The sequence below is a fragment of the Ranitomeya variabilis genome, chromosome 6 (assembly GCF_051348905.1).
Source record: "Ranitomeya variabilis isolate aRanVar5 chromosome 6, aRanVar5.hap1, whole genome shotgun sequence".
Classification (NCBI taxonomy): Eukaryota; Metazoa; Chordata; class Amphibia; order Anura; family Dendrobatidae; genus Ranitomeya; species Ranitomeya variabilis.
Window position 1 is genome coordinate 401,636,710 of NC_135237.1, and position 25,389 is coordinate 401,662,098.

The 25,389-nt window shown below is 42.1% G+C and overlaps 1 protein-coding gene across 4 annotated transcripts in view; it reads left to right on the forward strand.

Annotated features, from left to right (window-relative positions):
- Positions 1–24,607, forward strand: part of AFG3L2 (AFG3 like matrix AAA peptidase subunit 2) — a 56,213-nt gene extending 31,606 nt beyond the window's left edge. For all 4 annotated transcript variants that reach the window (XM_077270165.1, XM_077270166.1, XM_077270168.1 and 1 more), the window contains exons 10-17: positions 5,657–5,810; positions 6,039–6,146; positions 6,231–6,356; positions 11,102–11,212; positions 15,946–16,061; positions 17,716–17,916; positions 22,027–22,221; positions 22,296–24,607. In XM_077270165.1, the coding sequence (XP_077126280.1) occupies positions 5,657–5,810; positions 6,039–6,146; positions 6,231–6,356; positions 11,102–11,212; positions 15,946–16,061; positions 17,716–17,916; positions 22,027–22,221; positions 22,296–22,538 (1,254 nt within the window). In that variant the 3' untranslated portion in view covers positions 22,539–24,607. The remainder of the gene's footprint in view (positions 1–5,656; positions 5,811–6,038; positions 6,147–6,230; positions 6,357–11,101; positions 11,213–15,945; positions 16,062–17,715; positions 17,917–22,026; positions 22,222–22,295) is intronic.
- Positions 24,608–25,389: the final 782 nt, after the last annotated feature.

The window sequence follows — 25,389 nt, forward strand, 5'->3', positions numbered from 1 at the left end:
ATGTGTTGTGAGAGTTTTGAACCCTCAAGTGTTTCACTACAGTTTATAACGCATAGCCGTGAAAAAAAAAAAAATAAAATTATTTTTTAGCCCCCAGTTTTGTATTTTCCCAAGGGTAACAGGAGAAATTGGACCCCAAAAGTTGTTGTCCAATTTGTCTTGAGTACGCTGATACCCCATATGTGGGGGGGAACCACCGTTTGGGCGCATGGGAGGGCTCGGAAGGGAAGGAGCGCCATTTGGAATGCAGACTTAGATGGAATGGTCTGCGGGCGTCACATTGCGTCTGCAGAGGCCCTAATGTACCTAAACAGTAGAAACCCCCCACAAGTGACACCATTTTGGAAAGTAGACCCCCTAATGAACTCATCTAGATGTGTTGTGAGAGCTTTGAACCCCCAATTGTTTCACTACAGTTTATAACGCAGAGCCATGCAAATAAAAAATATTATTTTTCCACAAAAATTATTTTTTAGCCCCCAGTTTTGTATTTTCCCAAGGGTAAAAGGAGAAATTGGACCCCAAAAGTTGTTCTCCAATGTGTTCCGAGTACGCTGATGCCCCATATGTTGGGGGTAAACCCCTGTTTGGGCGCACGGGAGAGCTCGGAAGGGAAGGAGCACTGTTTTACTTTTTCAACGCAGAATTGGCTGAAATTGAGATCGGACGCCATGTCGCGTTTGGAGAGCCCCTGATGTGCCTAAACAGTGGAAACCCCCCAATTATAACTGAAACCCTAATCCAAACACACCCCTAACCGTAATCCCAACGGTAACCCTAACCACACCTCTAACCCAGACACACCCCTAACCCTAATCCCAACCCTATTCCCAACCGTAGATGTAATCCAAACCCTAACTTTAGCCCCAACCCTAACCCTAACTTTAACACTAACCCTAACTTTAGCCCCAAACCCTAACCCTAGCCCCAACCCTAACCCTAGCCCCAACCCTAGCCCCAACCCTAGCCCCAACCCTAACCCTAGCCCCAACCCTAACCCTAGCCCTAACCCTAGCCCCAACCCTAACCCTAGCCCCAACCCTAGCCCCAACCCTAACCCTAGCCCTAACCCTAATGGTAAAATGGAAATAAATACATTTTTTTAATTTTTTTATTTTTCCCTAACTAAGGGGGTGATGAAGGGGGGTTTGATTTACTTTTATAGCGGGTTTTTTAGCGGATTTTTATGATTGGCAGCTGTCACACACTGAAAGAAGCTTTTTATTGCAAAAAATATTTTTTTGCGTTACCACATTTTGAGAGCTATAATTTTTCCATATTTGAGTCCACAGAGTCATGTGAGGTCTTGTTTTTTGCGGAACGAGTTGACGTTTTTATTGGTAACATGTTCGGGCACGGGAGATTTTTTGATCGCTTTTTATTCCGATTTTTGTGAGGCAGAATGACCAAAAACCAGCTATTCATGAATTTCTTTTGGGGGAGTCGTTTATACCGTTCCGCGTTTGGTAAAATTGATAAAGCAGTTTTATTCTTCGGGTCAGTACGATTAGAGCGATATCTCATTTCTATCATTTTTTTATGTTTTGGCGCTTTTATACGATAAAAACTATTTTATAGAAAAAATAATAATTTGGGCATCGCTTTATTCTGAGGACTATAACTTTTTTATTTTTTCGCTGATGATGCTATGTGGCGGCTCGTTTTTTGCGGGACAAGATGACGTTTGCAGTGGTACCATGGTTATTTATATCCGTCTTTTTGATCGCGTGTTATTGCACTTTTTGTTTGGCGGTGTGAGAATAAAGCGTTGTTTTTTTGCCTCGTTTTTTTTTTTTTTTTTACGGTGTTCACTGAAGGGGTTAACTAGTGATATAGTTTTATAGGTGGGGTCGTTACGGACGCGGCGATACTAAATATGTGTACTTTTATTGTTTGATTTTTTTTTTTTAGATAAAGGAATGTATTTATGGGAATAATATATATATTTTTTTTTATTTTTTTTTTTTTACACATGTGGGAATTTTTTTTTTTTACTTTGTCCCAGGGGGGGACATTACAGATCGGTGATCTGACAGGGTGCACAGCACTCTGTGAGATCACCGATCTCACTTACAGCCGTGCAGGCTGCAGCTTTCATCTGCAGCCTGCTCTGCACCCGGAAGTACTCCCTGCAGGACCCGGATGCAGCCCCGCGGCCATTTTGGATCCGGGGCCTGCAGGGATAGGAGGGAGGAGACCCTCGCAGCAACGCGATCACATCGCGTTGCTCCGGGGGTCTCGGGGAAGCACGCAGGGAGCCCCCTCCCTGCGCGATGCTTCCCTGTACCGCCGGCACACCGCGATCATGTTTGATCGCGGTGTGCCGGGGGTTAATGTGCCGGGGGCGGTCCGTGACCGCTCCTGGCACATAGTGCCGGATGTCAGCTGCGATAGGCAGGTGACACCCGGCCGCGATCGGCCGCGCTCCCCCCGAGAGCGCGGCCGATCGTGCTGGACGTACTATTCCGTCCTTGGGAATTAGGGCCCACCCCACATGGACGGAATAGTACGTCCAATGGCAGAAAGGGGTTAAAATTGTATAACTTTTGGGGAGTTTCCAATATATAGGCCCATCAAAGTTACGGTAATTTAAATCTGAATCTTCCGAAAGAAACCGGTTTTGGAAATTTCTTGAAAAAATTAGAAATTGCTGCTAAACTTTTAACCCTTCTAACAAAATAAAATGAAGTTTGAAAAGTGATGCAGATGTAAAGTAGACATGTGGGAAATATTTATCAATTATTCTGTGCAGAATGACTAACTGGTTTAAGGATATAAAAATTGAAAATATTGCCAAAATTCTGATATTTTTACAAATAAACAATATCTATTGATTTATATTTACCACTAACCTAAAGTATATCATGTCAAGAAATAAACATTCTCAGAATCACTGGGATATGCTGAAGCGTTCGAGTTATTGCCACATGAAGTAACACTGGTCAAATTTTAAAAATGAGTTTTCCCATGAACAAAGTTAATTTTAATAAATAGATCTTGGAATAATAATAAGTTGCACAATTGGATGTGTTAAAAAAAAAAAAAATTAAAAAAAATGTTCCTTACCCCAAACTCAACCTCTAGTTAGTCACTGTTGGATAAATCAATCAACAAAAATATTTCTTTAAAAAGCCTCATTGTAGCCCATTTATTAGACAATAACCTGCCCCTTCCAAAGTCCCCAACTATGGTTGTCTCAATGCATGCTTGGAAATCACCATTTAAAGCATTTAAAACTATCCCCATCAGAATTTGATAAAAACATACCGATTTGAAGTCTTGGAAATAATTATCTCCCATCTCAATCTAAAACCCTGGAAAGAAAAGGGGTATAAAATATATCTCAGATTTATTCCTTGACAAGGATTAGTATTTCTCTCCATTTTATCTTTAGGAAAAATTCAAACTTGATGGTATACATTTTGCCTCATACCTTGATATTAAGAGATACATTACGAACTTCAATAAAATGAAGAACTTTCAGAAGGTACCAATCCCAACAAAGATCTCCACTTTACTTAGAGAACCCCAGAACTCCTCCATTTGGAGTACTAGAAATCTTTATAAACACCTTAATAATGACCTAGAATTATTGAAATCCAACAATATAAATTGGGAGAAAGATCTTAAAATTAACTTTCTAATACAGGACTGGGAAAAAGTTATAAAAATTTCATACAAGTTGAATCTTTGCGCTACTCTCCTTGAAACGTACTACAAATTACTAACCAGGTGGTACCTCATTCCTCAAATAATGCATAAAATTTCTTCATCTCACTCTGCACTTTGCTGGAGAGAATGTGGCTTCAATGGACACTTGAAGCATCTTTTTTGGGATTGTATAAATATCAAAAGTCTTTGAAGGAAAGTGGAATCTTTAATTCATAATATCAGTGGTAGTCATCTTAGGGTACCGTCACACTCAGCGACGCTGCAGCGATATAGACAACGAGCCGATCGCTGCAGCGTCGCTGTTTAGGTCGCTGGGGAGCTGTCACACAGACCGCTCTCTCCAGCGACCAACGATCAGGGGAACGACTTCGGCATCGTTGAAACTGTCTTCAACGATGCCGAAGTCCCCCTGCAGCAGCCGGGTAACCAGGGTAAACATCAGGTTACTAAGTGCAGGGCCGCGCTTAGTAACCCGATATTTACCCTGGTTACCATTGTAAAAGTAAAAAAAAAACACTACATACTCACCTTCTGATGTCTGTCATGTCCCCCACCGGCGGCTTCCCTGCACTGAATGTGTCAGCGGCTCCGGCAGTAACAGCGGTGACGTCACCGCTGTGCTCTGCTTTACGGCCGGCCGGCGCTGACACATTCAGTGCAGGGAAGCCGCCGGCGGGGGACGTGACAGACATCAGAAGGTGAGTATGTAGTGTTTTTTCTTTTTACTTTTACAATGGTAACCAGGGTAAATATCGGGTTACTAAGCGCGGCCCTGCGCTTAGTAACCTGATATTTACCCTGGTTACCATTGTAAAACATTGCAGGCATCGTTGCTTTTGCTGTCAAACACAACGATACACGCCGACCTAACGACGAAATAAGGTGCTGGCCTTCTAACTCCGACCAACGATATCACAGCGGGATCGAGATCGCTGCTGCGTGTCAAACACAACGATATCGCTATCCAGGACGCTGCAACGTCATGGATCGTTGTCGTTCTCGTTGGAAAGTTGTTCAGTGTGAAGGTACCTTTACACTAGCTCCACTAGCATTACTCTCTTTGGACATGGATAATCTTTTAAAAAACCATCATGATATTGTCTGTCATGTACTTATTACTACCAACCATCTGATAGCTACCTTTTGGAAGTGCAAACATCCCCCACAATAGAAGATATTATTTAAAGGATTGTGGCCCATAAGATTTATGAACAAAATTATTCTCTTAAAAATGATGTTTTATCTCCAAAGAAAGAGAATCATTTGCAATCCCATGCTGTAATGTCTCTTACTTCCTCCCCTGGCCAGGAGCGGTAGTATGATCAGACCATGTACCTGCACGGTCAGACACAGCCATTACACAGTACACAGCAGGGTACGTTTATATGATTATCTCAGCACATGAACATTTTTTAAACACATCCAATTGTGGAAATTCTTATTATACCAAGGAATATTGATTAAAAGGGGTTAAAACATGACATACCAGAGTGTCAAAAATGTAATAAAACAACAATGCAACATTCAAAAGGTCATTTGGAAACTTAACCTAAAGCGGGCCATACACTTTAGATAGTTGTTGGTCAAATGTTCAACCATGCATGCCTCTCTCCTGAGTGAGAAGAGGGGAGCAGGCCACTGAATGGCACCCCTGGTGGTGGTTTCTTTCCGTAGAACAAAAGGATCGAGCATTTTGAAATCTAGAATGGTCAGTTGCTGAAAGTTGAAGCACATCTATTCACATTGGATGCTTGGCTGCTCCTCTCGAAATCAAGACGTTCGACTGAAGTTCTTATAATGTGTATGGCCAATTTAAGAAATTGACCCTAATGGCAAGTGAATGGCTGCAAATGGGGCAATCTTGTGCTGGACTTAGAGACCATTATATCTTCTAATATCTTATGATCAACCAGTTCTTCTTCTATACTTGAGTCTGTTGCTAATATGTGAACTATCCAGATGGCTCATAGATCATCTCTTGTAGGTACGAGATCTGTTTAGCATGGCCAGAAAGCATGCACCCTGCATCCTCTTCATCGATGAGATTGATGCCGTTGGACGGAAGAGGGGACGCGGCAACTTTGGTGGTCAAAATGAGCAAGAAAATACACTGAATCAGCTCTTAGTAGAAATGGATGGTAATGTACTCCTACATATATCTGTGCCTGTCCATTTCCTATCTGTAAATCTACAAAGACCTAATGTGACTGACACACACAGAGCCTGGCATGCCATGGTAAATGGCAATATTACAGCAGAGCAATTTCCATGATGTGTGTTCTGACTATAGGCTGCAGAAGTATATAGCAGCAACTCTCTGCTCACTGACAGGTGATAATGCTTCCATTTGCTTTATGTGATTACAGGTTTTAATACCACAACAAATGTAGTTGTTTTGGCTGGGACTAATAGACCCGACATCTTGGATCCAGCTCTCATGAGACCTGGCCGGTTCGATAGGCAGATTTATATAGGTAAGATATTACTTTCATGACTGAGACGTCCATGTATGTATCTGATTCCAACCAACATCTTGTTTGTTTTCCTTCCGCACACAGGCCCTCCAGACATAAAAGGCAGAGCGTCTATATTTAAAGTTCATCTTAGACCTTTGAAATTAGATAGTACATTAGATAAAGATGTCCTGTCTAGGAAAATGGCAGCTTTAACTCCCGGATTTTCAGGTGAGAAGAGATATGTAAAATGTGTAATAAATTCGGTCTCAAATTCTGTGTCTTTCAGTAACAGACTAGTCGAGTTAGGCCCCTTTCAAGCATCAGTTTTTTTGCTATCAGTCGCAATCCGTCGTATTTTGAGAAAACTAATCCGGCTACTGATGCCGACAGATCCTTTTTTTTTTTTTTCTCATAGACTTGTATTAGCGACGGATTGTGATGGATGGCCTCACGTTTCATCCGTCGATCGCCGTCGAAAATTGTTTGTCCGGCAGCCGGAGACGACGGACAAAGTAACGTTTTTTGTGTATGTCAAAAAATCGGACAGCGACAGATCCATCACCATCCGTCGTTTGCTCGAATGGAAGCTTATGGGCGCCGGATCCATCAAATGACTGATTCCGTTTTGTCTTGTTTTTCTTTTGTTTTTTTAACTGAGCATGCTCTGATTTATTTAGGATCCAATTAGCCAGATCCGCTAGTCAGATCCATCGAAAAAACGAATCCGTCGCATCAGTTTTTCACATTCTGCGACCAATCCGTCGAGCCAATGGATTGTGACTGATGGCAAAAAACTGATGTGTGAAAGGGGCCTTAAAGAGAACCTGTCAGCAGATTTTGCCGATATAAGATGCGGCCACTTCCTTTCAGGGCTTATATGCAGCATTCTATAATGCTGTAGATAAGCCCCTGGTCCGACCTGCAAGTGAAGAAAAATAAGTTATATTATACTCATCGCTCCACGGCATCGGCGCTCCTGCGAAGGCATACTTCTCTGCCCTGTTGAGGGCAGAGTAAAGTACTGCGGTGCTCAGGCACCGAGAAGGAACAGAGAGGCCTGGCACCTGGCAGAATGCTGTAGATAAGCCCCTGATGCCAGTAGCTTTAAGGTACCTTCACACGAAACGACATCGCTAGCGATCCGTGACGTTGCAGCGTCCTCGCTAGCGATATCGTTTAGTTTGACACGCAGCAGCGATCAGGATCCTGCTGTGATGTCGCTGGTCGCTGAATAAAGTCCAGAACTTTATTTGGTCGTCCGATCACCGTGTATCGTTGTGTTTGAAAGCAAAAGCAACGATACCAGCGATGTTTTACACTGGTAACCAGGGTAAACATCGGGTTACCAAGCGCAGGGCCGTGCTTAGTAACCCGATGTTTACCCTGGTTACCAGCGTGAAAGTAAAAAAACAAACAGTACATGCTCACCTGCGCGTCCCCCAGCGTCTGCTTCCTGACACTTACTGAGCGCCGGCCCTAAAGTGAAAGTGAAAGCACAGCGGTGACGTCACCGCTGTGCTGTTAGGGCCGGAGCTCAGTCAGTGTCAGGAAGCAGACGCTGGGGGACGCGCAGGTGAGCATGTACTGTTTGTTTTTTTTACATTTTACGCTGGTAACCAGGGTAAACATCGGGTTACTAAGCGCGGCCCTGCGCTTAGCAACCCGATGTTTACCCTGGTTACCCGGGGACCTCGGCATCGTTGGTCGCTGGAGAGCGGTCTGTGTGACAGCTCTCCAGCGATCAAACAGCGACGCTGCAGCGATCGGCATCGTTGTCGCTATCGCTGCAGCGTCGCTTCGTGTGAAGGTACCTTTAGTTTATAGGCCATTTTCGGGGTGACAGATTCCCTTTAATCTATTTGTAATCCTGCCTGAAGAAGGAGCCTTTGTGCTCTGAAAGCTTGCAAACATATTATTTTCTGGTTAGCCAATAAAGGTATCAGGTGTCACTCCGAGAATACTTTTGTCATTATTGGGCAGAAAAGTATTCACATCGATTTTTCTGGCTAACATGGTACCACAATACAATTTGTTATTGTACATCATAATCTTTCCAGCGAAATTTACAAAATCATTTTTTTTTTTTTTGGACCACATCACATTTAAAGTGACTTTGAGGGGTCTATATGATAGAAAATACCCAAAAGTGACACCATTCTAAAAACTGCACCCCTCGAGTTGCTCAAAACCACCTTCAAGAAGATTATTAACCCTTTAGTTGCTTCACTAGAACTGAAGCAATGTGGAAGGAAAAAAATGAACATTTTTTTTTTTTTTTTTAACTTTAGACCCAAACTTTTTTTGTCACAAGGGTAACATTAGAAAATGGGCCATAAAATGTGTTATGTAATTTCTGCTGAGTATGCCAGTACCACACATGTGGGGAAAATCTAGCAGCACTTTTTGAAGGCAAACTTGGCTGGAATCGACAGTGGACGCCAAGTAGTGTTTGGAGAGTCCTTGATGTGCTTAAACTGTGGAAACCCCCCACAAGTGACACCATTTTGGGAACTACACCCCTCAAGGATTTTATCCAGGGGTATAGTGAGCATTTTGAACTCACAGGTGCAACACAGAATTTGATAACCGCTTGTTATATTGAATATGTCGTCATTAGTTTTGAGCGCGAGTGCTCGCTACTCGAGTTTGCATCGGGGTGCTTGAGTGACATGCTCAAGTCCCTGCCCCGCATGTTTCACAGCTGTTAGACACCCCCCAAAAAAATATGCTGGGATCTTCAATACTCCATGCATACCTGAGCACCCAATGCAAACTCGAGTAGTGAGCACTTGCTCTCAATACTATATTATTTTTTTTTCTACTTTTGGAAAAAAAACAACCAGCTCTAACTCCAACTCCAACCCTAACTGCAAAGAATGGAAAGAAAAATGTACTTTATAATTTTCAGCTAAGAGGGAGACTAAATGTAATTTGATTTACTATATATGTATGTATGTGTGTGTATATGTATATGTGTGTATGTATATATATATATTCCCTATTGTTGCTGGGTACCTGCCGCAGATCTCCGTGGGTGCACTGCGCATGCACCCTCCATTTTTTTTTTCCCAGATGACATGGAGGGCCAGGGGACAGATGGCAAAGGTATAGGGTGGGCTGGGGGAACCCAGTTCTATTTTCTCTGATATATTAGCTCATATCAGAGGAGAGAGAAATTAATTGTAAATCTGCCTATTTATTTATTTGGGATCACCGTTATTCGGTGAATAATGGCAATCACATGAAAGGAGACCATAAACGCTGGCCCTGATCATGTTGCCCGGGTAGCTGAGATCCCGGAGATTTTCCGACTATGGGGGGCGCGATACCCTTATTTCTCAGTTTTGTTAAAAAGTGGCGGTGAGGAATAGTGTTATGATCCGGTGACCTTGGAACCGCATGAGATACTTTCTCAGGAGTAGGTGGTACCTGTACTGACCGCAAACCCTAAACTAACACCGCAACTAGAAGTAGCCGTGGGATGTACCTAACACGTCCCAGACACCTCGACAGAGCCGGAGGACTAAATACCCCTATAGATGGAAATGGGAATTCTACAGTATCTTGCCTCAGAGCAGAACCCCAAAGGATAGGCAGCCCCCCACAAATATTGACTGAGTATAAGAGGAAAGACACACGCAGGCAGAAAAACAGGATTTAGCAAAAGAGGCACTTATAGCTAAATAGAAAAGGATAGGACAGAATTCTAAGCGGTCAGTATTAAAATCCTAAAAATATCCACAGCAGATAATACAAATATTCTACATCTAACTAAAGACATAGAAAGTATATCTGCATCTCCTGAGAATCCAGCATGACTGAAAAATCCAAACAAAGTCTAAGCTGGACAAAAACACAATGAATTGCACTGAATTGCAAAGCACACTGCATGTGTGCACAGAGACAAAAAACCAGACACTTATCTTAGCTGAATTGGCAGCAGGGCATGAGGAACCAGAGAGATGCAATCCCTCCAAGAACAATGGACAACTGGCAAGGACTCATGGATCCTGCACACCTAAATACCTAATAGAGCTGCAATCAGCAGAAACACCTGCCCTGGATTACAACCCCAAGACAACTGCACTACCACCAACAACCACCGGAGGGAGCCCAAGAGCAGAATTCATAACAGAATAGGGTACCTTAACTGCCACCGTTAAAAGGTGTATCGACAGTCGTTAAGGGGTTAATGCATTTCCATAGAGGACAAGCACGTTTAGTGAGCATGTGATTATAAGTATGCAATTCACATACTGCCAGTCATATGACAACCCGCTTGTGCTGGCAATACTGGAGAACCTGACTGCATGGAGTGCGCTCGCTGTCGGGATTGAGTCTGCAGTAGCTTTCGTACGGAGCATGGAGAGTCCCTTTAATATAGGCTAGCCTATATGTGATAGATTCTGCTGTGAGGCTTCAGTGAAATGTTACATCATGAGTAGTGATGAGCGAATATGCTCATACAAGGTGTTTTCTGCCATGCTCGTGTGCTAACCAAGTGACTTCGTTGTGCTTGAAAAATATTTTCGAGTCCCCGCGGCTGCTGGTTTCTTTACGCTGCAGATAGTTCTTAATGACATTGGCTGTATATTTGGGGTCATTGTCCTGCTGTAAAATACACTTGTAGCCAATCAGATGCCTCCCTGACGATATTGCATGATGGAAAAGTATCTGCCTGTATTTATCTTGTGTGCAAATGCAAAAGGATTGATGCCTTTTTGAAGGCGAAGGCTGGTCACATCAAATATTGATACTAGTTAAATTTCTTTTTTTTTTTGTTCACTTACGTAATAATTTATTTGATCAAATAACAAAGTACAAAAACACCTCTATATTTTTTTATTTTTTACTTTGCATCATTTTTTTTAATACCTGCTGAATACTTTCCACAGCACTTATGATCTTATTTGACTATCTCTTCTGTTTTTATTTCTGTTTCTTTCATTTTTTGTGCTGTTTTTTTGTTACAGGGGCAGATATTGCAAATGTGTGTAATGAAGCTGCTCTCATCGCTGCGAGACATCTCTCTGATGCCATAAACCAGAAGCATTTTGAACAAGCGATTGAAAGAGTAATAGGAGGTAAGATGTCAGAAGTGTGATGTTCTTTTATATATAAGGTAGAAATATGTGAATATATCACACAGTTCTCCATCATAAATTGTATTGATTCATTAGTGCAATCTAATATCTGTAGTTTCGGCAAGTGTTCATTAAAGGGATGGTCCACTACTGAATGTCAATCTCTGACAGCGGGATTTAACATGTGCCGGGCGGAAGCGCGTCATTTCGGCTGCCCATCTGCAGAAGATCCCTGTGCCTGTCATTATGATACTTCTGTGCATGCCGGCTTGTTTGGTATCTACGTACTCTTACTGACCTGGGGAAGCCTATTGCTAGGTCAGTTTTACCATATAGTGAATATGGTAAATAAAAAAACAATTGTGGTAAAGTCAGTGGTGCCATTCAAAAGTACAACTCGTCCAGCACAAAACAACCCCTTAGGCTAAGTTCACATTTGCGTTGTGCGGTGCTGCGTCGGCGACGCAACGCACAACGCAAATGTAAACGCATGCACAACGCAGCGTTTTGTGATGCATGCGTCCACTTTTGCATGGTTTTTGGCGCAGAAAAAACTGCATCTTGCTGCGTTCCCTGCGCCCTGACGCATGCACCACAGTGACGCATGCGTCACAAAACGCAAGTGCAACGCATGTCCATGCGCCCCCCATGTTAAATATAGGGGCGCATGACGCATGCGTCGCCGCGGCTGCGCCCGACGCAACGCAAATGTGAACGTAGCCTTAGATGGCCATATTGATGGGAATATGAAAAAGTTCTGGCTCTTGGAAGAAGGGGAGGAGAAACCGCAAAATGGCTTTGAGTTAACCCCTTCATGACCCAGCCTATTTTGACCTTAATGACCTGGCCATTTTTTGCCATCCTGACCAGTGTCCCTTTATGAGGTAATAACTCAGGAACGCTTCAAAGGATCCTAGCGATTCTGAGACTGTTTATTTGTGACGTATTGGGCTTCATGTTAGTGGTAAATTTAGGTCGATAATTTCTGCATGTATTTGTGAAAAAAAAATGGAAATTTGGCGAAAATTTAGAAAATTTCGCAATTTTCACATTTTTAATTTTTATTCTGTTAAATCAGAGAGTTAGGCTACGTTCACATTAGCGGCATGCGTCATGCGCCCCTATATTTAACATGGGGGCGCATGGACATGCGTCGCACTTGCGTTTTGCGCCGCATGCGTCGCTGCGGCGCCCGCGTCCGGGCGCAGAGGACGCAGCAAGTTGCATTTTTGCTGCATCCAAAATCAATTAAAAAAAGGACGCATGCGGCGCAAAACGCAGCGTTGTGCATGCGTTTTGCTGCGTTTTTGTTTGCGTTGTGCGCTGCGGCGCCGACGCTGCGGCGCACAACGCAAATTTGAACGTAGCCTTATGTGACACAAAATAGTAAATAACATTTCCCACATGTCTACTTTACATCAGCACAATTTTGGAAACAAAATTTTTTTTTGCTAGGAAGTTATAAGGGTTAAAATTTGACCAGTGATTTCTCATTTTTACAACAAAATTTACAAAACCATTTTTTTTTAGGGACCACCTCACATTTGAAGTTTGAGGGTTCTATATGGCTGAAAATAGCCAAAAGTGACACCATTCTAAAAACTAAACCCCTCAAGGTGCTCAAAACCACATTCAAGAAGTTTGTTAACCCTTCAGGTGTTTCACAGCAGCAGAAGCAACATGGAAGGAAAAAATGAACATTTAACTTTTTAGTCACAAAAATGATCTTTTAGCAACATTTTTTTTTATTTTCCAAAGGGTAAAAGGAGAAACTGGACCACAAAAGTTGTTGTCCAATTTGTCCTGAGTACGCTGATACCTCATATGTGGGGGTACACCACTGTTAAGGCGCACGGCAGGGCTCGGAACGGAAGGAGCGCCATTTGACTTTTTGAATGAAAATTTGGCTCCAATCTTTAACGGACACCATGTCGCGTTTGGAGAGCCCCTGTGTGCCTAAACATTGGAGCTCCCCCACAAGTGACCCCATTTTGGAAACTAGACCTCCCAAGGAACTAATCTAGATGTGTGGTGAGCACTTTGAACCCCAAAGTGCTTCACAGAAGTTTATAACGCAGAGCCATGAAAATAAAAAATAATTTTTCTTTTCTCAAAAATGATTTTTTAGCCCGCAATTTTTTATTTTCCCAAGGGTAACAGGAGAAATTTGACCCCAAAAGTTGGTGTCCAGTTTCTCCTGAGTATGCTGATACCCCATATGTGGGGGTAAACCACTGTTTGGGCACACGTCAGGGTTCGGAAGGGAAGTAGTGACGTTTTGAAATGCAGACTTTGATGGAATGCTCTGCGGGCGTCACGTTGTGTTTGCAGAGCCCCTGATGTGCCTAAACAGTAGAAACCCCCCACAAGTGACCCCATTTTGGAAACTAGACCCCCAAAGGAACTTATCTAGATGTGTGGTGAGCACTTTGAACCCCCAAGTGCTTCACAGATGTTTATAACGCAGAGCCGTGAAAATAAAAAAATCATTTTTCTTTCCTCAAAAATAGCTTTTTAGCCCGCAATTTTTTATTTTCCCAAGGGTAACAGGAGAAATTTGACCCCAAAAGTTGTTGTCCAGTTTCTCCTGAGTACGCTGGTACCCCATATGTGGGGGTAAACCACGGTTTGGGCACACGTCGGGGCTCGGAAGGGAGAGAGCACCATTTGACTTTTTAAACGCAAGATTGGCTGGAATCAATGGTGGCGCCATGTCGCGTTTGGAGACCCCCTGATGTGCCTAAACAGTGGAAACCCCTCAATTCTAACTCCAACACTAACCCCAACACACCCCTAACCCTAATCCCAACCCTAACCACAACCCTAACCCCAACACACCCTTAACCCTAGTCTTAACCCTAATTCCAACCCTAACCCTAAGGCTATGTGCCCACGTTGCGGATTTGTGTGCGGATTTTTCCGCACCGTTTTTGAAAAATCTGCAGGTAAAACGCACTGCGCTTTACCTGCGGATTTCCAGTGTTTTTTGTGTGGATTTCACCTGCGGATTCCTATTATGGAGCAGGTGTAAAACGCTGCGGAATCCGCACAAAGAATTGACATGCTGCGGAGAATACAAAGCAGCGTTTCCGTGCTGTATTTTCCGCACCATGGGCCCAGCGGATTTGGTTTTCCATAGGTTTACGTGGTACTGTAAATGTGATGGAAAACTGCTACGAATCCGCAGCGACCAATCCGCTGCGGATCCACAGCCAAATCCGCACTGTGTTCACATAACCTAATTCTAACCCTAATTCCAACCCTAGTCCTAATTCTAACCCTAATTGTAACCCTAACCCTAATTGCAACCCTATTTCTAACCCTAATTCTAGCCCTAAGTGCAGCCCTAGCCCTAAGTGCAGCCCTAGCCCTAAGTGCAGCCCTAGCCCTAAGTGCAGCCCTAGCCCTAAGTGCAGCCCTAGCCCTAAGTGCAGCCCTAGCCCTAAGTGCAGCCCTAGCCCTAAGTGCAGCCCTAGCCCTAAGTGCAGCCCTAGCCCTAAGTGCAGCCCTAGCCCTAAGTGCAGCCCTAGCCCTAAGTGCAACAAATAAATATATTTTCTGTATTTTATTATTGTCCCTACCTATGGGGGTGATAAAGGGGGGGATTATTTACTATTTTTTTTATTTTGATCGCTGTGATAGAACCCATCACAGCGATCAAAATGTACAGGGAACGAATCTGCCGGCCGGCAGATTCGGCAGGCGCACTGCGCATGCTCCCGTCATTTTCCAAGATGGCGGCGCCCATGCGAGAAGACCGAGGACACCGAGAGGGACACCGGGACTAGGTAAGTATGGGGGGGTGCGATCGGACAGCGGAGGGGGGCGGAGGGGAGGACGGGGGAGGGGAGAGGAAGGCGCTTGGGACAGGACGGAGGGGTAGGGAACACTGACGGCGGCTGCAGATCGCCGCCGTCAGTCGGTGGGGGGGCCAGATCGGGGTCTCCATATATATATTACAATCCAGCCATGGCCGATGCTGCAATAGCATCGGCCATGGCTGGATTGTAATATTTCACCAATTTTCATAGGTGAAATATTACAGATTGGCTGTTTCACTTTCAACAGCCAATCAGAGCGATCGTAGCCACAGGGGTGAAGCCACCCCCCCTAGGCTAAAGTACCACTCCCCCTTTTCCTGTAGGTCGGGTGAAATTGGAGTTAACCCTTTCACCCGGCCTGCAGGAACGCGATCATTCTGTGACACAGCATATGCGTCACAGGTCGGATTGGCACCGGCTTTCATGACGCATACGCTGTGTCACAGGTCGGGAAGGGGTTAAAAGGTTAAAAACAGTTGCTGATTTTTTTTTTATTTTTTTTTTGTATTTTCCTTGCATTTGGAATTTTTTCCCTTCATTTTCCAGTGAATAAAAAAAAATGGTAAAATGAATGGTATAATTCTAAACTATAATTCATCCCACAGGAAACAAGACTGAAAAATTAAAATTTGTCATCGCTCTTGGAAGAAAGGGAGGAATAAAAATGAAAGTGCAAAAAAATAATAATTGTTTGGTAATGACATAGGAAATCACTTTTAGCAAAATGTCACATAGATGTTACTCATAGTTTTTGTCTATCGGATCATTCATTGAACTATGAGTGAACTTTCTTTTTCTGCCATCAAAACATTTACCAAACTTTCTACAGAATAAAGAAAATTAATTTCTTATTAAATTATATATGCACTTTCAGTAGAATTTTGATGTTCTTGTATACCCTTCACTTTACAGGCTTAGAAAAGAAAACCCAAGTTCTCCATCCAGAGGAAAAAAAGACAGTGGCTTACCATGAGGCTGGGCATGCTGTGGCGGGGTGGTTTTTGGAACATGCTGATCCTCTTTTAAAGGTTGGATACACACTTTGATCTTTATAGTCCACTTACAGTATATGTTGTATACGCTGAATCCTTACTTGGCAAAATTATTGGGTTTGCTTGACATTAATGTATATGGCCAATGAGTAGATACTAGTGATGAGCGAACGTGCATGTATAAGGTGTTATCTGAGCATGCTTGTGTGCTTAAGAGTGTCTTCGGCGTGCTTGAATACTATGTTCGAGTCCCCGCGGCTGCATGTCTCATTGCTGTATAACAGTCACAACACATGCAGGGATTGTCCAACAGACAGGCAATCTCTGCATGTGTTACCGCTGTCTAACAGCCGCGAGACATGGAGCCAAGGGGACTGAAACATAGTATTCAAGCACGCCGAAGACACTCTGTTAGCACACAAGCATGCTCAGATAACACCTTATACATGCATGTTCACTCATCACTAGTAGATAGACCTTTGGGGACAAATATTATTAGATTTTTTGTTTTCCTTAAATTCATCTATTTGTGGCTTAAAATTTGGTTTTTGTTAAAAATGTTTTGACATTTATATGCTTTTCATGGCACTGCATTTTCACCTTTGATGTGATCAGTGAGCATAAATAAGCTGAGAAGCGCTCATAAAATGACAAGTTACAATTTGCCATCAGACCGTCATACTAGGCTGACTGACGGATTCTCATCTAGTTCATTCTGCAGCCAGCAGTAGACTGAGAAACACAGGAGCCACAGAAGGTAAAAGGTGCAGAATTGTTAATGAAACCCAATTGCAAAAATTATTTTTAGCCCCAGTTACATGCATTTAAGGAAAGAAAAAAAGGTCCTGAAAGGTGGACGACCCCGTTATCCAACTTAATCTGATAGCCTGTGAGGCAGGTCCGACAAGAATGTCCTTATCACTGTGGTCCTGGTGCCGGACCTGGGATAGCATCAGCCAAGTTCTCATTTCATTTATGACCATTAAAATCAGCAGTCTGTCTAATACACAAATGTGTCAGGGTCCCATAGGCCTACTTTTCCTAAGGAACAGCAACACCCCCATCCCCGATCGCAGCCATATACCTGAAACCAGACAACCTCCTTGTTTTGATATTTTTGACAAATTTTTTATATTTACGGTAGTTAAAACAATTGCTATATATATATATATATATATATATATATATATATATATATATATATATATATATATATATATATATATATATATACATACATGTGAAATAATAATATGACATGGTTTGGGTTATAGCATAATTTAGCAAAATTGATTAATTGTATTGCTGATTCGTAGATTGCAGCATGAAACTATAGCTGATGGAATAATTAGTTAGGAATGTATGATTGCATGGATTTATGACCGACTGTAGACCTATTGCTATATTTACAAGATGTAAGTTAGAACAATATTGTTTTTTTTATATAAAGCATTAAATTAATGAATACACATGTATAAAGATATAAAACAAATGTCTCAGTTCATCACTATATACGTTAAATCCTTAGCAGCTTACAGTCTACACTTGTCGGAATACCATTTAATACAAACACACGTAGGGTCACACGTCTGCTGCAGTGATTGTGGTTTCCTGATTATCTGTTCCTTTTTGTTAGAATTTATTCATATTTTTATAATTTCACATTGTGAACTTTGCCTTTACCTTCCAGGTTTCTATCATACCACGAGGGAAGGGCCTTGGATATGCTCAGTATTTACCTAAAGAACAATATCTATATACAAAGGAGCAACTGCTGGATAGGATGTGCATGACTCTGGGCGGCAGGGTCTCTGAAGAAATATTCTTTGGGAGAATTACAACTGGAGCTCAGGATGATCTGAAGAAGGTGACACAAAGTGCCTATGCACAGGTGGGTCATTGTATGGAAGTGACACTGCTCCTTTCACACCCCTTAACACAGTCCCGTAAGGAGAAACAAAGGACTCTGGATCTCCATTCTAGTTTATCGGAGATTATGGTTAAAGGAGTTCTCCAGTATATATTTAAACTTTTTACAGGGGAAGGACAGCCTGGAGAAAGAAGACATACTGACCCATAGAATCTGTTCCGAGGCTGCCTGCAATGTTGCAATTTTTAATTTGTGTGTCCTCAAACCAGAGAGATGTTACACAAAATAGTTCATAAATAACATTTCCCATATGTCCACTTTACAGCAGCACAATTTTTAACACATAATTTTTTTTTTTGTTAGGAAATTAGAAGGGTTGAAAGTTGGCCAGCGATTTCTCATTTGTACAACAAAATTTACAAGATCTTTTTTTTATTTTATTTTTTTTAATGTAGGACCACATCACATTTTAAGTGACTTTGAGGGGTCCATATGACAAAAAATACTCAAGTGACACCATTCTAAAAACTGCACCCTTCAATGTGTTCAAAACCATATTCAAGAGATTATTAACACTTCAGGTGCTTCACAGGAATTGAAGCAATGTGGAAGGAAAAAATGAACGTTTAACTTTTTTCTCCAAATTTTACTTTGGACCCAAATTTTTTTATTTTCACAAGGGTAACAGGAGAAAATGTACCCCAAAATTTGTTGTGCAATTTCTCCTATGCATGCCGATACCCAATATGTGGGGGAAAACTACTGTTTGCACTTACAGCAGGGCTCAGAATGGAAGGATCGTCATTTCACTTTTGTAATGCAAAATTTGCCATGTCGCATTTGGAGAGCCCCTGATGTGCCTAAACAGTGGGAAAAAAACCCACAAGTGACACCATTTTACAAACTAGATCCCTTAATTAACTTATCTAGATGTATGGTGAAATTTATAATGTTAAGCCGTGAAAATAAAAAATCTAATTTTTCCCACAAAAAAATTTTTAGCTCCAAATTTTGCATTTTCACAAGGGTAATAGGAGAAAATAGAACTCAAACTCTGCAATTTCTCCTGCATTTGGGCACTCAGAAAGGAAGGAGTTAGGTTTTGGATTGCAGACTTTGATGGAATGGTCTGCTGGTGTTTTGTCGCCTTTGGAGAGCCCCTGATGTGTCTAAACAGTGTAAACCCCCACAAGTGACCCCATTTTGGAAACTAGACCTCTCAAGGAATGTACACTGCTCAAAAAAATAAAGGGAACACTTAAACAACAGAATATAACTCCAAGTAAATCAAACTTCTGTGAAATCAAACTGTCTACTTAGGAAGTAACACTGTTTGACAATCAATTTCACATGCTGTTGTGCAAATGGAATAAAAAACAGATGGAAATTATTGGCAATTATCAAGACACACTCAATAAAGGAGTGGTTCTGCAGGTGGGGACCACAAACCACATCTCAATACCAATGCTTTCTGGCTGATGTTTTGGTCACTTTTAAATGTTGGTTGTGTTTTCACACTAGTGGTAGCATCAGATGGACTCTACAACCCACATAAGTGGATCAGGTAGTGCAGCTCATCCTGGATGGCACATCAATGCGAGCTGTGGAAAAAAGGTTTGCTGTGTCTGTCAGCGTAGTGTCCAGAGGCTGGAGGCGCTATCAGGAGACAGGCCAGTACACCAGGAGACGTGGAGGGGGCTGTAGGAGGATAACAACCCAGCAGCAGGACTGCTACCTCAGCCTTTGTGCAAGGAGGAACAGGTGGAGCACTGCCAGAGCCCTGCAAAATGACCTCCAGCAGGCCACAAATGTGCATGTGTCCGACATCCACAGATGGGGGTTGTGCTCACAGCCCAACACCGTGCAGGACGCTTGGCATTTGCCACACAACACCAGGATTGGCAAATTTGCCACTAGCGCCCTGTGCTCTTCACAGATGAAAGCAGGTTCACAATGAGCACATGTGACAGAGTCTGGAGATGCCGTGGAGAGCGATCTGCTGCCTGCAACATCCTTCAGCATGATCGGTTTGGCAGTGGGTTAGTAATAGTGTGGGGTGGCATTTCTTTGGCCATACAGCCCTCCATGTGCTCGCCAGAGGTAGCCTGACTGCCATTAGGTACCGAGATGAGATGCTCAGACCTCTTGTGAGACCATATGCTGGTGCGGTTGGCCCTGGGTTCCTCCTAATGCAGGACAATGCCAGACCTGTGGTTGGAGTGTCAGCAGTTCCTGCAAGATGAAGGCATTGAAGCTATGGACTGGCCCGCCTTTTCCCCAGACCTGAATCCGATTGAACACATCTCGGACAGCATGTCTCGCACCATCCACCAACGTTACGTTGCACCACAGACAGTCCAGGAGTTGGCGGATGCTTTAATCCAGGTCTGGGAGGAGATCTCTCAGGAAACCATCCGCCGCCTCATCAGGGGCATGCCCAGGCGTTGTAGGGAGGTCATACAGGCACGTGGAGGCCACACACAACTGAGCATCATTTCCTTGTCTTGAGGCATTTTCACTGAAGTTGGATCAGCCTGTAACTTCATTTTCCACTTTGATTTTGAGCATAATTCCAACTCCAGACCTCTGTGGGATATTAGTTGTGATTTACGTTGATCATTTTTAGGTTGTATTGTTCTCAACACATTCCACTATGTAATGAATAAAGATTTACAACTGGAATATTTTATTTAGTGATATCTAGGATGTGGGATTTTAGTGTTCCCTTTATTTTTTGAATCCGTGTATGTAGATGTGTGGTTGATCTGTGAAAATGAAGAAAAAAATATTTTTCCCACAAAAATGTTAAAGCTACAAATTTTTTCGTTTTCACAAGGGTAGCAAAGCTTAGTAGGGATGGAGCGTCATATTGGAGTTCAGATTTTGCTGTACTGTTTGATGGCGCCATGTCACATTGGTAGAGCCCCTGAGGAGCCAGAACAGCAGAGCCCACCCTCCCCCATAAGTGACCCAATTTTACAAACTACACCACTCAATGTATTCATCTAGCTGTGCAGTGATCATATTGACAGTACGGGTTTGTCACAGCATTTTATAAAATTGGACAGTGAAGAAAAGCTAATTACATTTTTACCACAAAAGATTAGTTTTAGTTCCAGATTTTACACTTTCACACTGGGAAATATGTAAAAATGGCACCAAATTTTGGGAGGTAGGATGAACAAATCAGTAGTAGTTCAACCATTGGTTTTTATTTACTTTTTACACCATTCCTGTTGCGATATAAGTCATTAGGCGACGTTATTCTTTGGGTCGGTGCGATTACAGTGATACCAGATTTATATCCGGTTTTTATGTTTGGCTGCTGTCACACACTAAGACGCTTTTTATTGCAAAAACAAGTTTTTGCATCTCCATATGTCGATAGCTAGAATTTTTCCATATTTCTGCCGACAGAGTCATGTGAGGACTTGTTTTTTTGCGGGACTAGTTGCCTTTTTTTATTCGTACAATTTTCGGTCACATGACTTTTTTAAAAAAAAAAATTTAATTTATTTATTTCTATTCTGATTTTTGGGAGGCAGAGTGAACAAAAAACAGCAATTCATAATTTTTTTTATTTCTATTTCTTTCATTTTTTGCAATTGTTTTTTTTTCTTATACTTGGTCCCTTTATGGGACTTTCACTTTGACAGCACTGATCGCTTATAAAGCATAGCAATGCACAAACATTGCTATGCTTTATAAACTGCCAGTGCTGCACTGACATTCAAGCTTGATACACCATGTTCTGAGCATGGTGTAACACGTTTGTTAGGTCTGGTGACCCTAATGTCGTGATGATGACATCGGGTCACCATGGCAACGATCAGTCCCTCGTGATAATGTCTATATCGATTGCAGCATTTAGCGAATAAAACTGCCGGGAGTGGTGCTGGCAATAAATTCCAGGTGAAAGCTGTCATATCAGTTGAACACCCAGTGGCGATTGCCCATGCACAGCCTCTAGTACGTGGGTGATTGCCATGATGTGTATATGTACCTCATCGGTCAGGAAGTCCTTCCCAAGCATGTATATACTGCAAATGTTGGAAAGGGGTTAATACCTGATGTAAACATTTTATCTATTAATATACTTTCTACACTAAAGTCCATTTTTGTATTTTGTAGATTGTCCAGTTTGGCATGAGTGACAAAGTTGGTCAAGTTTCATTTGACCTTCCTCGTCAAGGGGAAATGGTGTTAGAAAAGCCTTACAGTGAGGCCACCGCGAGACTCATTGATGATGAAGTTCGAGTACTGATTAACTCTGCGTATGAAAGAACTGTGAAACTACTTAAGGAGAAGAAATCTGATATAGAGAAGGTAGGTCACCTCATTGTAAACAGTTTAGCTGTTCATTTAAAACTATAGTTTCATGTTCAAATTTTTTTTTTTAGGTTGCGCTTCGCCTTCTAGAAAAGGAGGTGCTGGATAAGAGTGATATGGTTGAACTTTTGGGGCCAAGACCATTTGCTGAAAAATCTACATATGAGGAATTTGTAGAAGGTACTGGAAGCATTGAAGAGGATACAACACTTCCTGAAGGCCTGAAGGACTGGAACAAGGATCGCGAAAAGGAAAAGGGGGAGTTAAATGATGAGCAGATAGCCCGCCATATCAGTGGAGGAATGCCCTTTTGATTTTTTGTACAACTCCTGGGTTTTAAGACATGGACATTGTTTGTTTGTTTTTTTTCTCTTAAACAGAATTTAAAGTAGTCACTCCTCTGGAAAACGTTTAGCAATGAATGGCTTAAAATCATCATTCGCACTTGCCTACTGTCACACAAGTGGATCCAGTCATTGATATCCCTCTGATGTGGAAACTTTAAGAGTCCCTTAACTGCTGCAGTCCCAGAATAGATCACAGTTGATGGATCCATGGGGGGGAGGGACAGCAGGTGAATGACTGTTTTTATTACTTTTAAGCCATTCTTGCCGCTTGTAAATTTTGTCTAGAGGCTAGACCTCTCCCTTCCCCTCAAATCACATATAAGGGTGCCCAGGTCTTTAGGAGCTAAATTCATCGACATATATATATACCGTATTTTCTGGTGTATAAGACGACTGGGCGTATAAGACGACCTCCAACTTTTCCATATAAAATATGGAATTTGGGATATACCCGCCGTATAAGACGGCGTATAAGACATCTTATACGCCCAGTCATCTTATACGGCATGTGGTTCCCAGGGTCTGGAGGAGAGGAGACTCTCCTTCAGGCCCTGGGATCCATATTCATGTAAAAAATAAAGAATAAAAATAAAAAATATGGATATACTCACCCCTCCAACGGACCCTGGACCTCAGCGGTGCAAGCGTCTGCCTCCGTTCCTAAGAATGCAGTGAGTGAAGGACGTGACCGCTCATGTGACCGCGACGTCATCGAAGGTCCTTCACTCACTGCATTCTTAGGAACGGAGGCAGACGCTTGCACCGCTGAGGTCCAGGGTCCGTTGGAGGGGTGAATATATCCATATTTTTTTTTTTTTATTCTTTATTTTTTACATGAATATGGATCCCAGAGCCTGAAGGAGAGTGTCCTCTCCTTCAGACGCTGAGAACCATCCAGGATCGCTCTGTGCACCCGTACCTGGCGTATAAGACGACCCCCGACTTTTGGGACAATTTTTAGGGGTTAAAAAGTCGTCTTATACGCCGGAAAATACGGGTATATTGTTTATGCTGCTTCATTCTCAAGAAAGCAGAGTTTTAAAAATTCATATGCAAGTCATCCATTAAGTGCTCTAGGTTTGACCGAGCACTTAAGGAGTCTTTTGGGGTGTTTTCCCACCCAGCTTTTTTAGCTTGATTGATAGTTCACGATCTGTGTGATGTCCGATAAAAGGCATGGAAATCAGACGCTGAGCTTACATTCAAGCTATAGAGGTGGGGGAGGCGGAGCTCATTAAGTGCTCTGTCATGCCCAGAGTGCTTAAGGCAACATTTGCATATGAATTAAACCTGCTTTATCGGTAATGCAGCAACATAAAGAAGATATAAAGGTGTTAATGGATTTAGCTTTCGAAGACCTGCATGCCCATAAATGCTATTTGAGGGGGTTTATCTTACTGTCAGATGAAAAAAAAAAATAGTACTGTGCAGACATCACACTTGTCCTACTATGAGCAAACACTGTCCTAAATTATTGACAGTCGGAGATTTAATGCTGAAAGTATAGTTATTTATTGGTTGGACTGATCGGTGAGAGAAGAAAATCTACTTGCGGATAAGAATATCTGAATTATCTGATCTTTGGACTACATTGTGCTATAAAAGCAACTAAATCTAATGTGAGATATGAAGTGAAGGTTTTACAGACATATTATTACCATAAGGCACATATTTCTCAGGTCTGCATTGCTTGTGTGGACAAATATAACTCATAAGCTGACTTCAGTCTGGAAAAATGACCTTCATCAAATGATAGCCATGTGTGACATAATGGTGATATTTTTTATTGTACTTGATGCAGAAAGAACTCTCTGCAGATGGGGCCGTGCCATAGATTATTCACATTGCCCCAACAAGAAGAAAGCAATGATTGAATCCCAAAAAATAATTGTAAGAGTGGCTTGTACATAGATGTGAATGTAATTCCTGCTGTATAAATGTTTCATGCATTCAGATAAAATATAAAAATTACAGTATGGCGGATGTCTTGATGCAGTTTTTTTATCTTGGAAAATAAATACACAGTGAATATGTAACTAGTCATTTCTTTTTTTGTCCCTTTTATAGAAGACTCCCTGTAATATAACAAAAACAATGGAGGGGGGTATGATTTCTATTGGGCTGTTGCACTTTCACAAGTGTGGCCTGCACTGAGCAGCACAACGTCACTCTCTCAAATAAGGACAAACAATCTTCTGCTGCTTCATCTACTTTTTTCCTTTCCGGGTTTCTGACTTTGGCTGAAAGGAAAAGCTTTTTTTGTATTCTCATGCAACTATTTCTTTGTAGTGTTTCTTTAGGCTACATTAGAAATGGATTTTAAGGCACGGAGTTGAGGTTCACACAGCTAGAATGTGCATGTGTTTAAAATTGTGAGCCGGCAATGAGCAAAGCAGCACCCATCCCAAATCTGCGTTCAGTGCTGAAAATGATGTGGGCTCTAAATAAGCAATGTACTAAATGTACCGTATATGCCATGTGCAGTGATGCACACAGTTGTATTGGAGCACAGGGGCGGAGGTAGTTAAGAACTCTCTCAGTATTCTGTGGTTTATTTCTTTTTCTTATGCATTTTGAATGTATTATGCATTTTCAAAATAATGCAGGTTTTTACCTTATTGTTTGGAGCACCATTAAGACAAGAATCATTGTGCTATACGAAAGCCAAATACAAAAACTCTTGCTCTTGGGAGGTTCCATTATGACAGAAATGTTTGTGGATGTGGTAACAATTGAATCAATTCAGGGGCTTCATTTACTAACTTAAGTTTCTGTAAAAGTCACCTTGAAGGGCAGGTACAAACAGTTGTGTGTATGT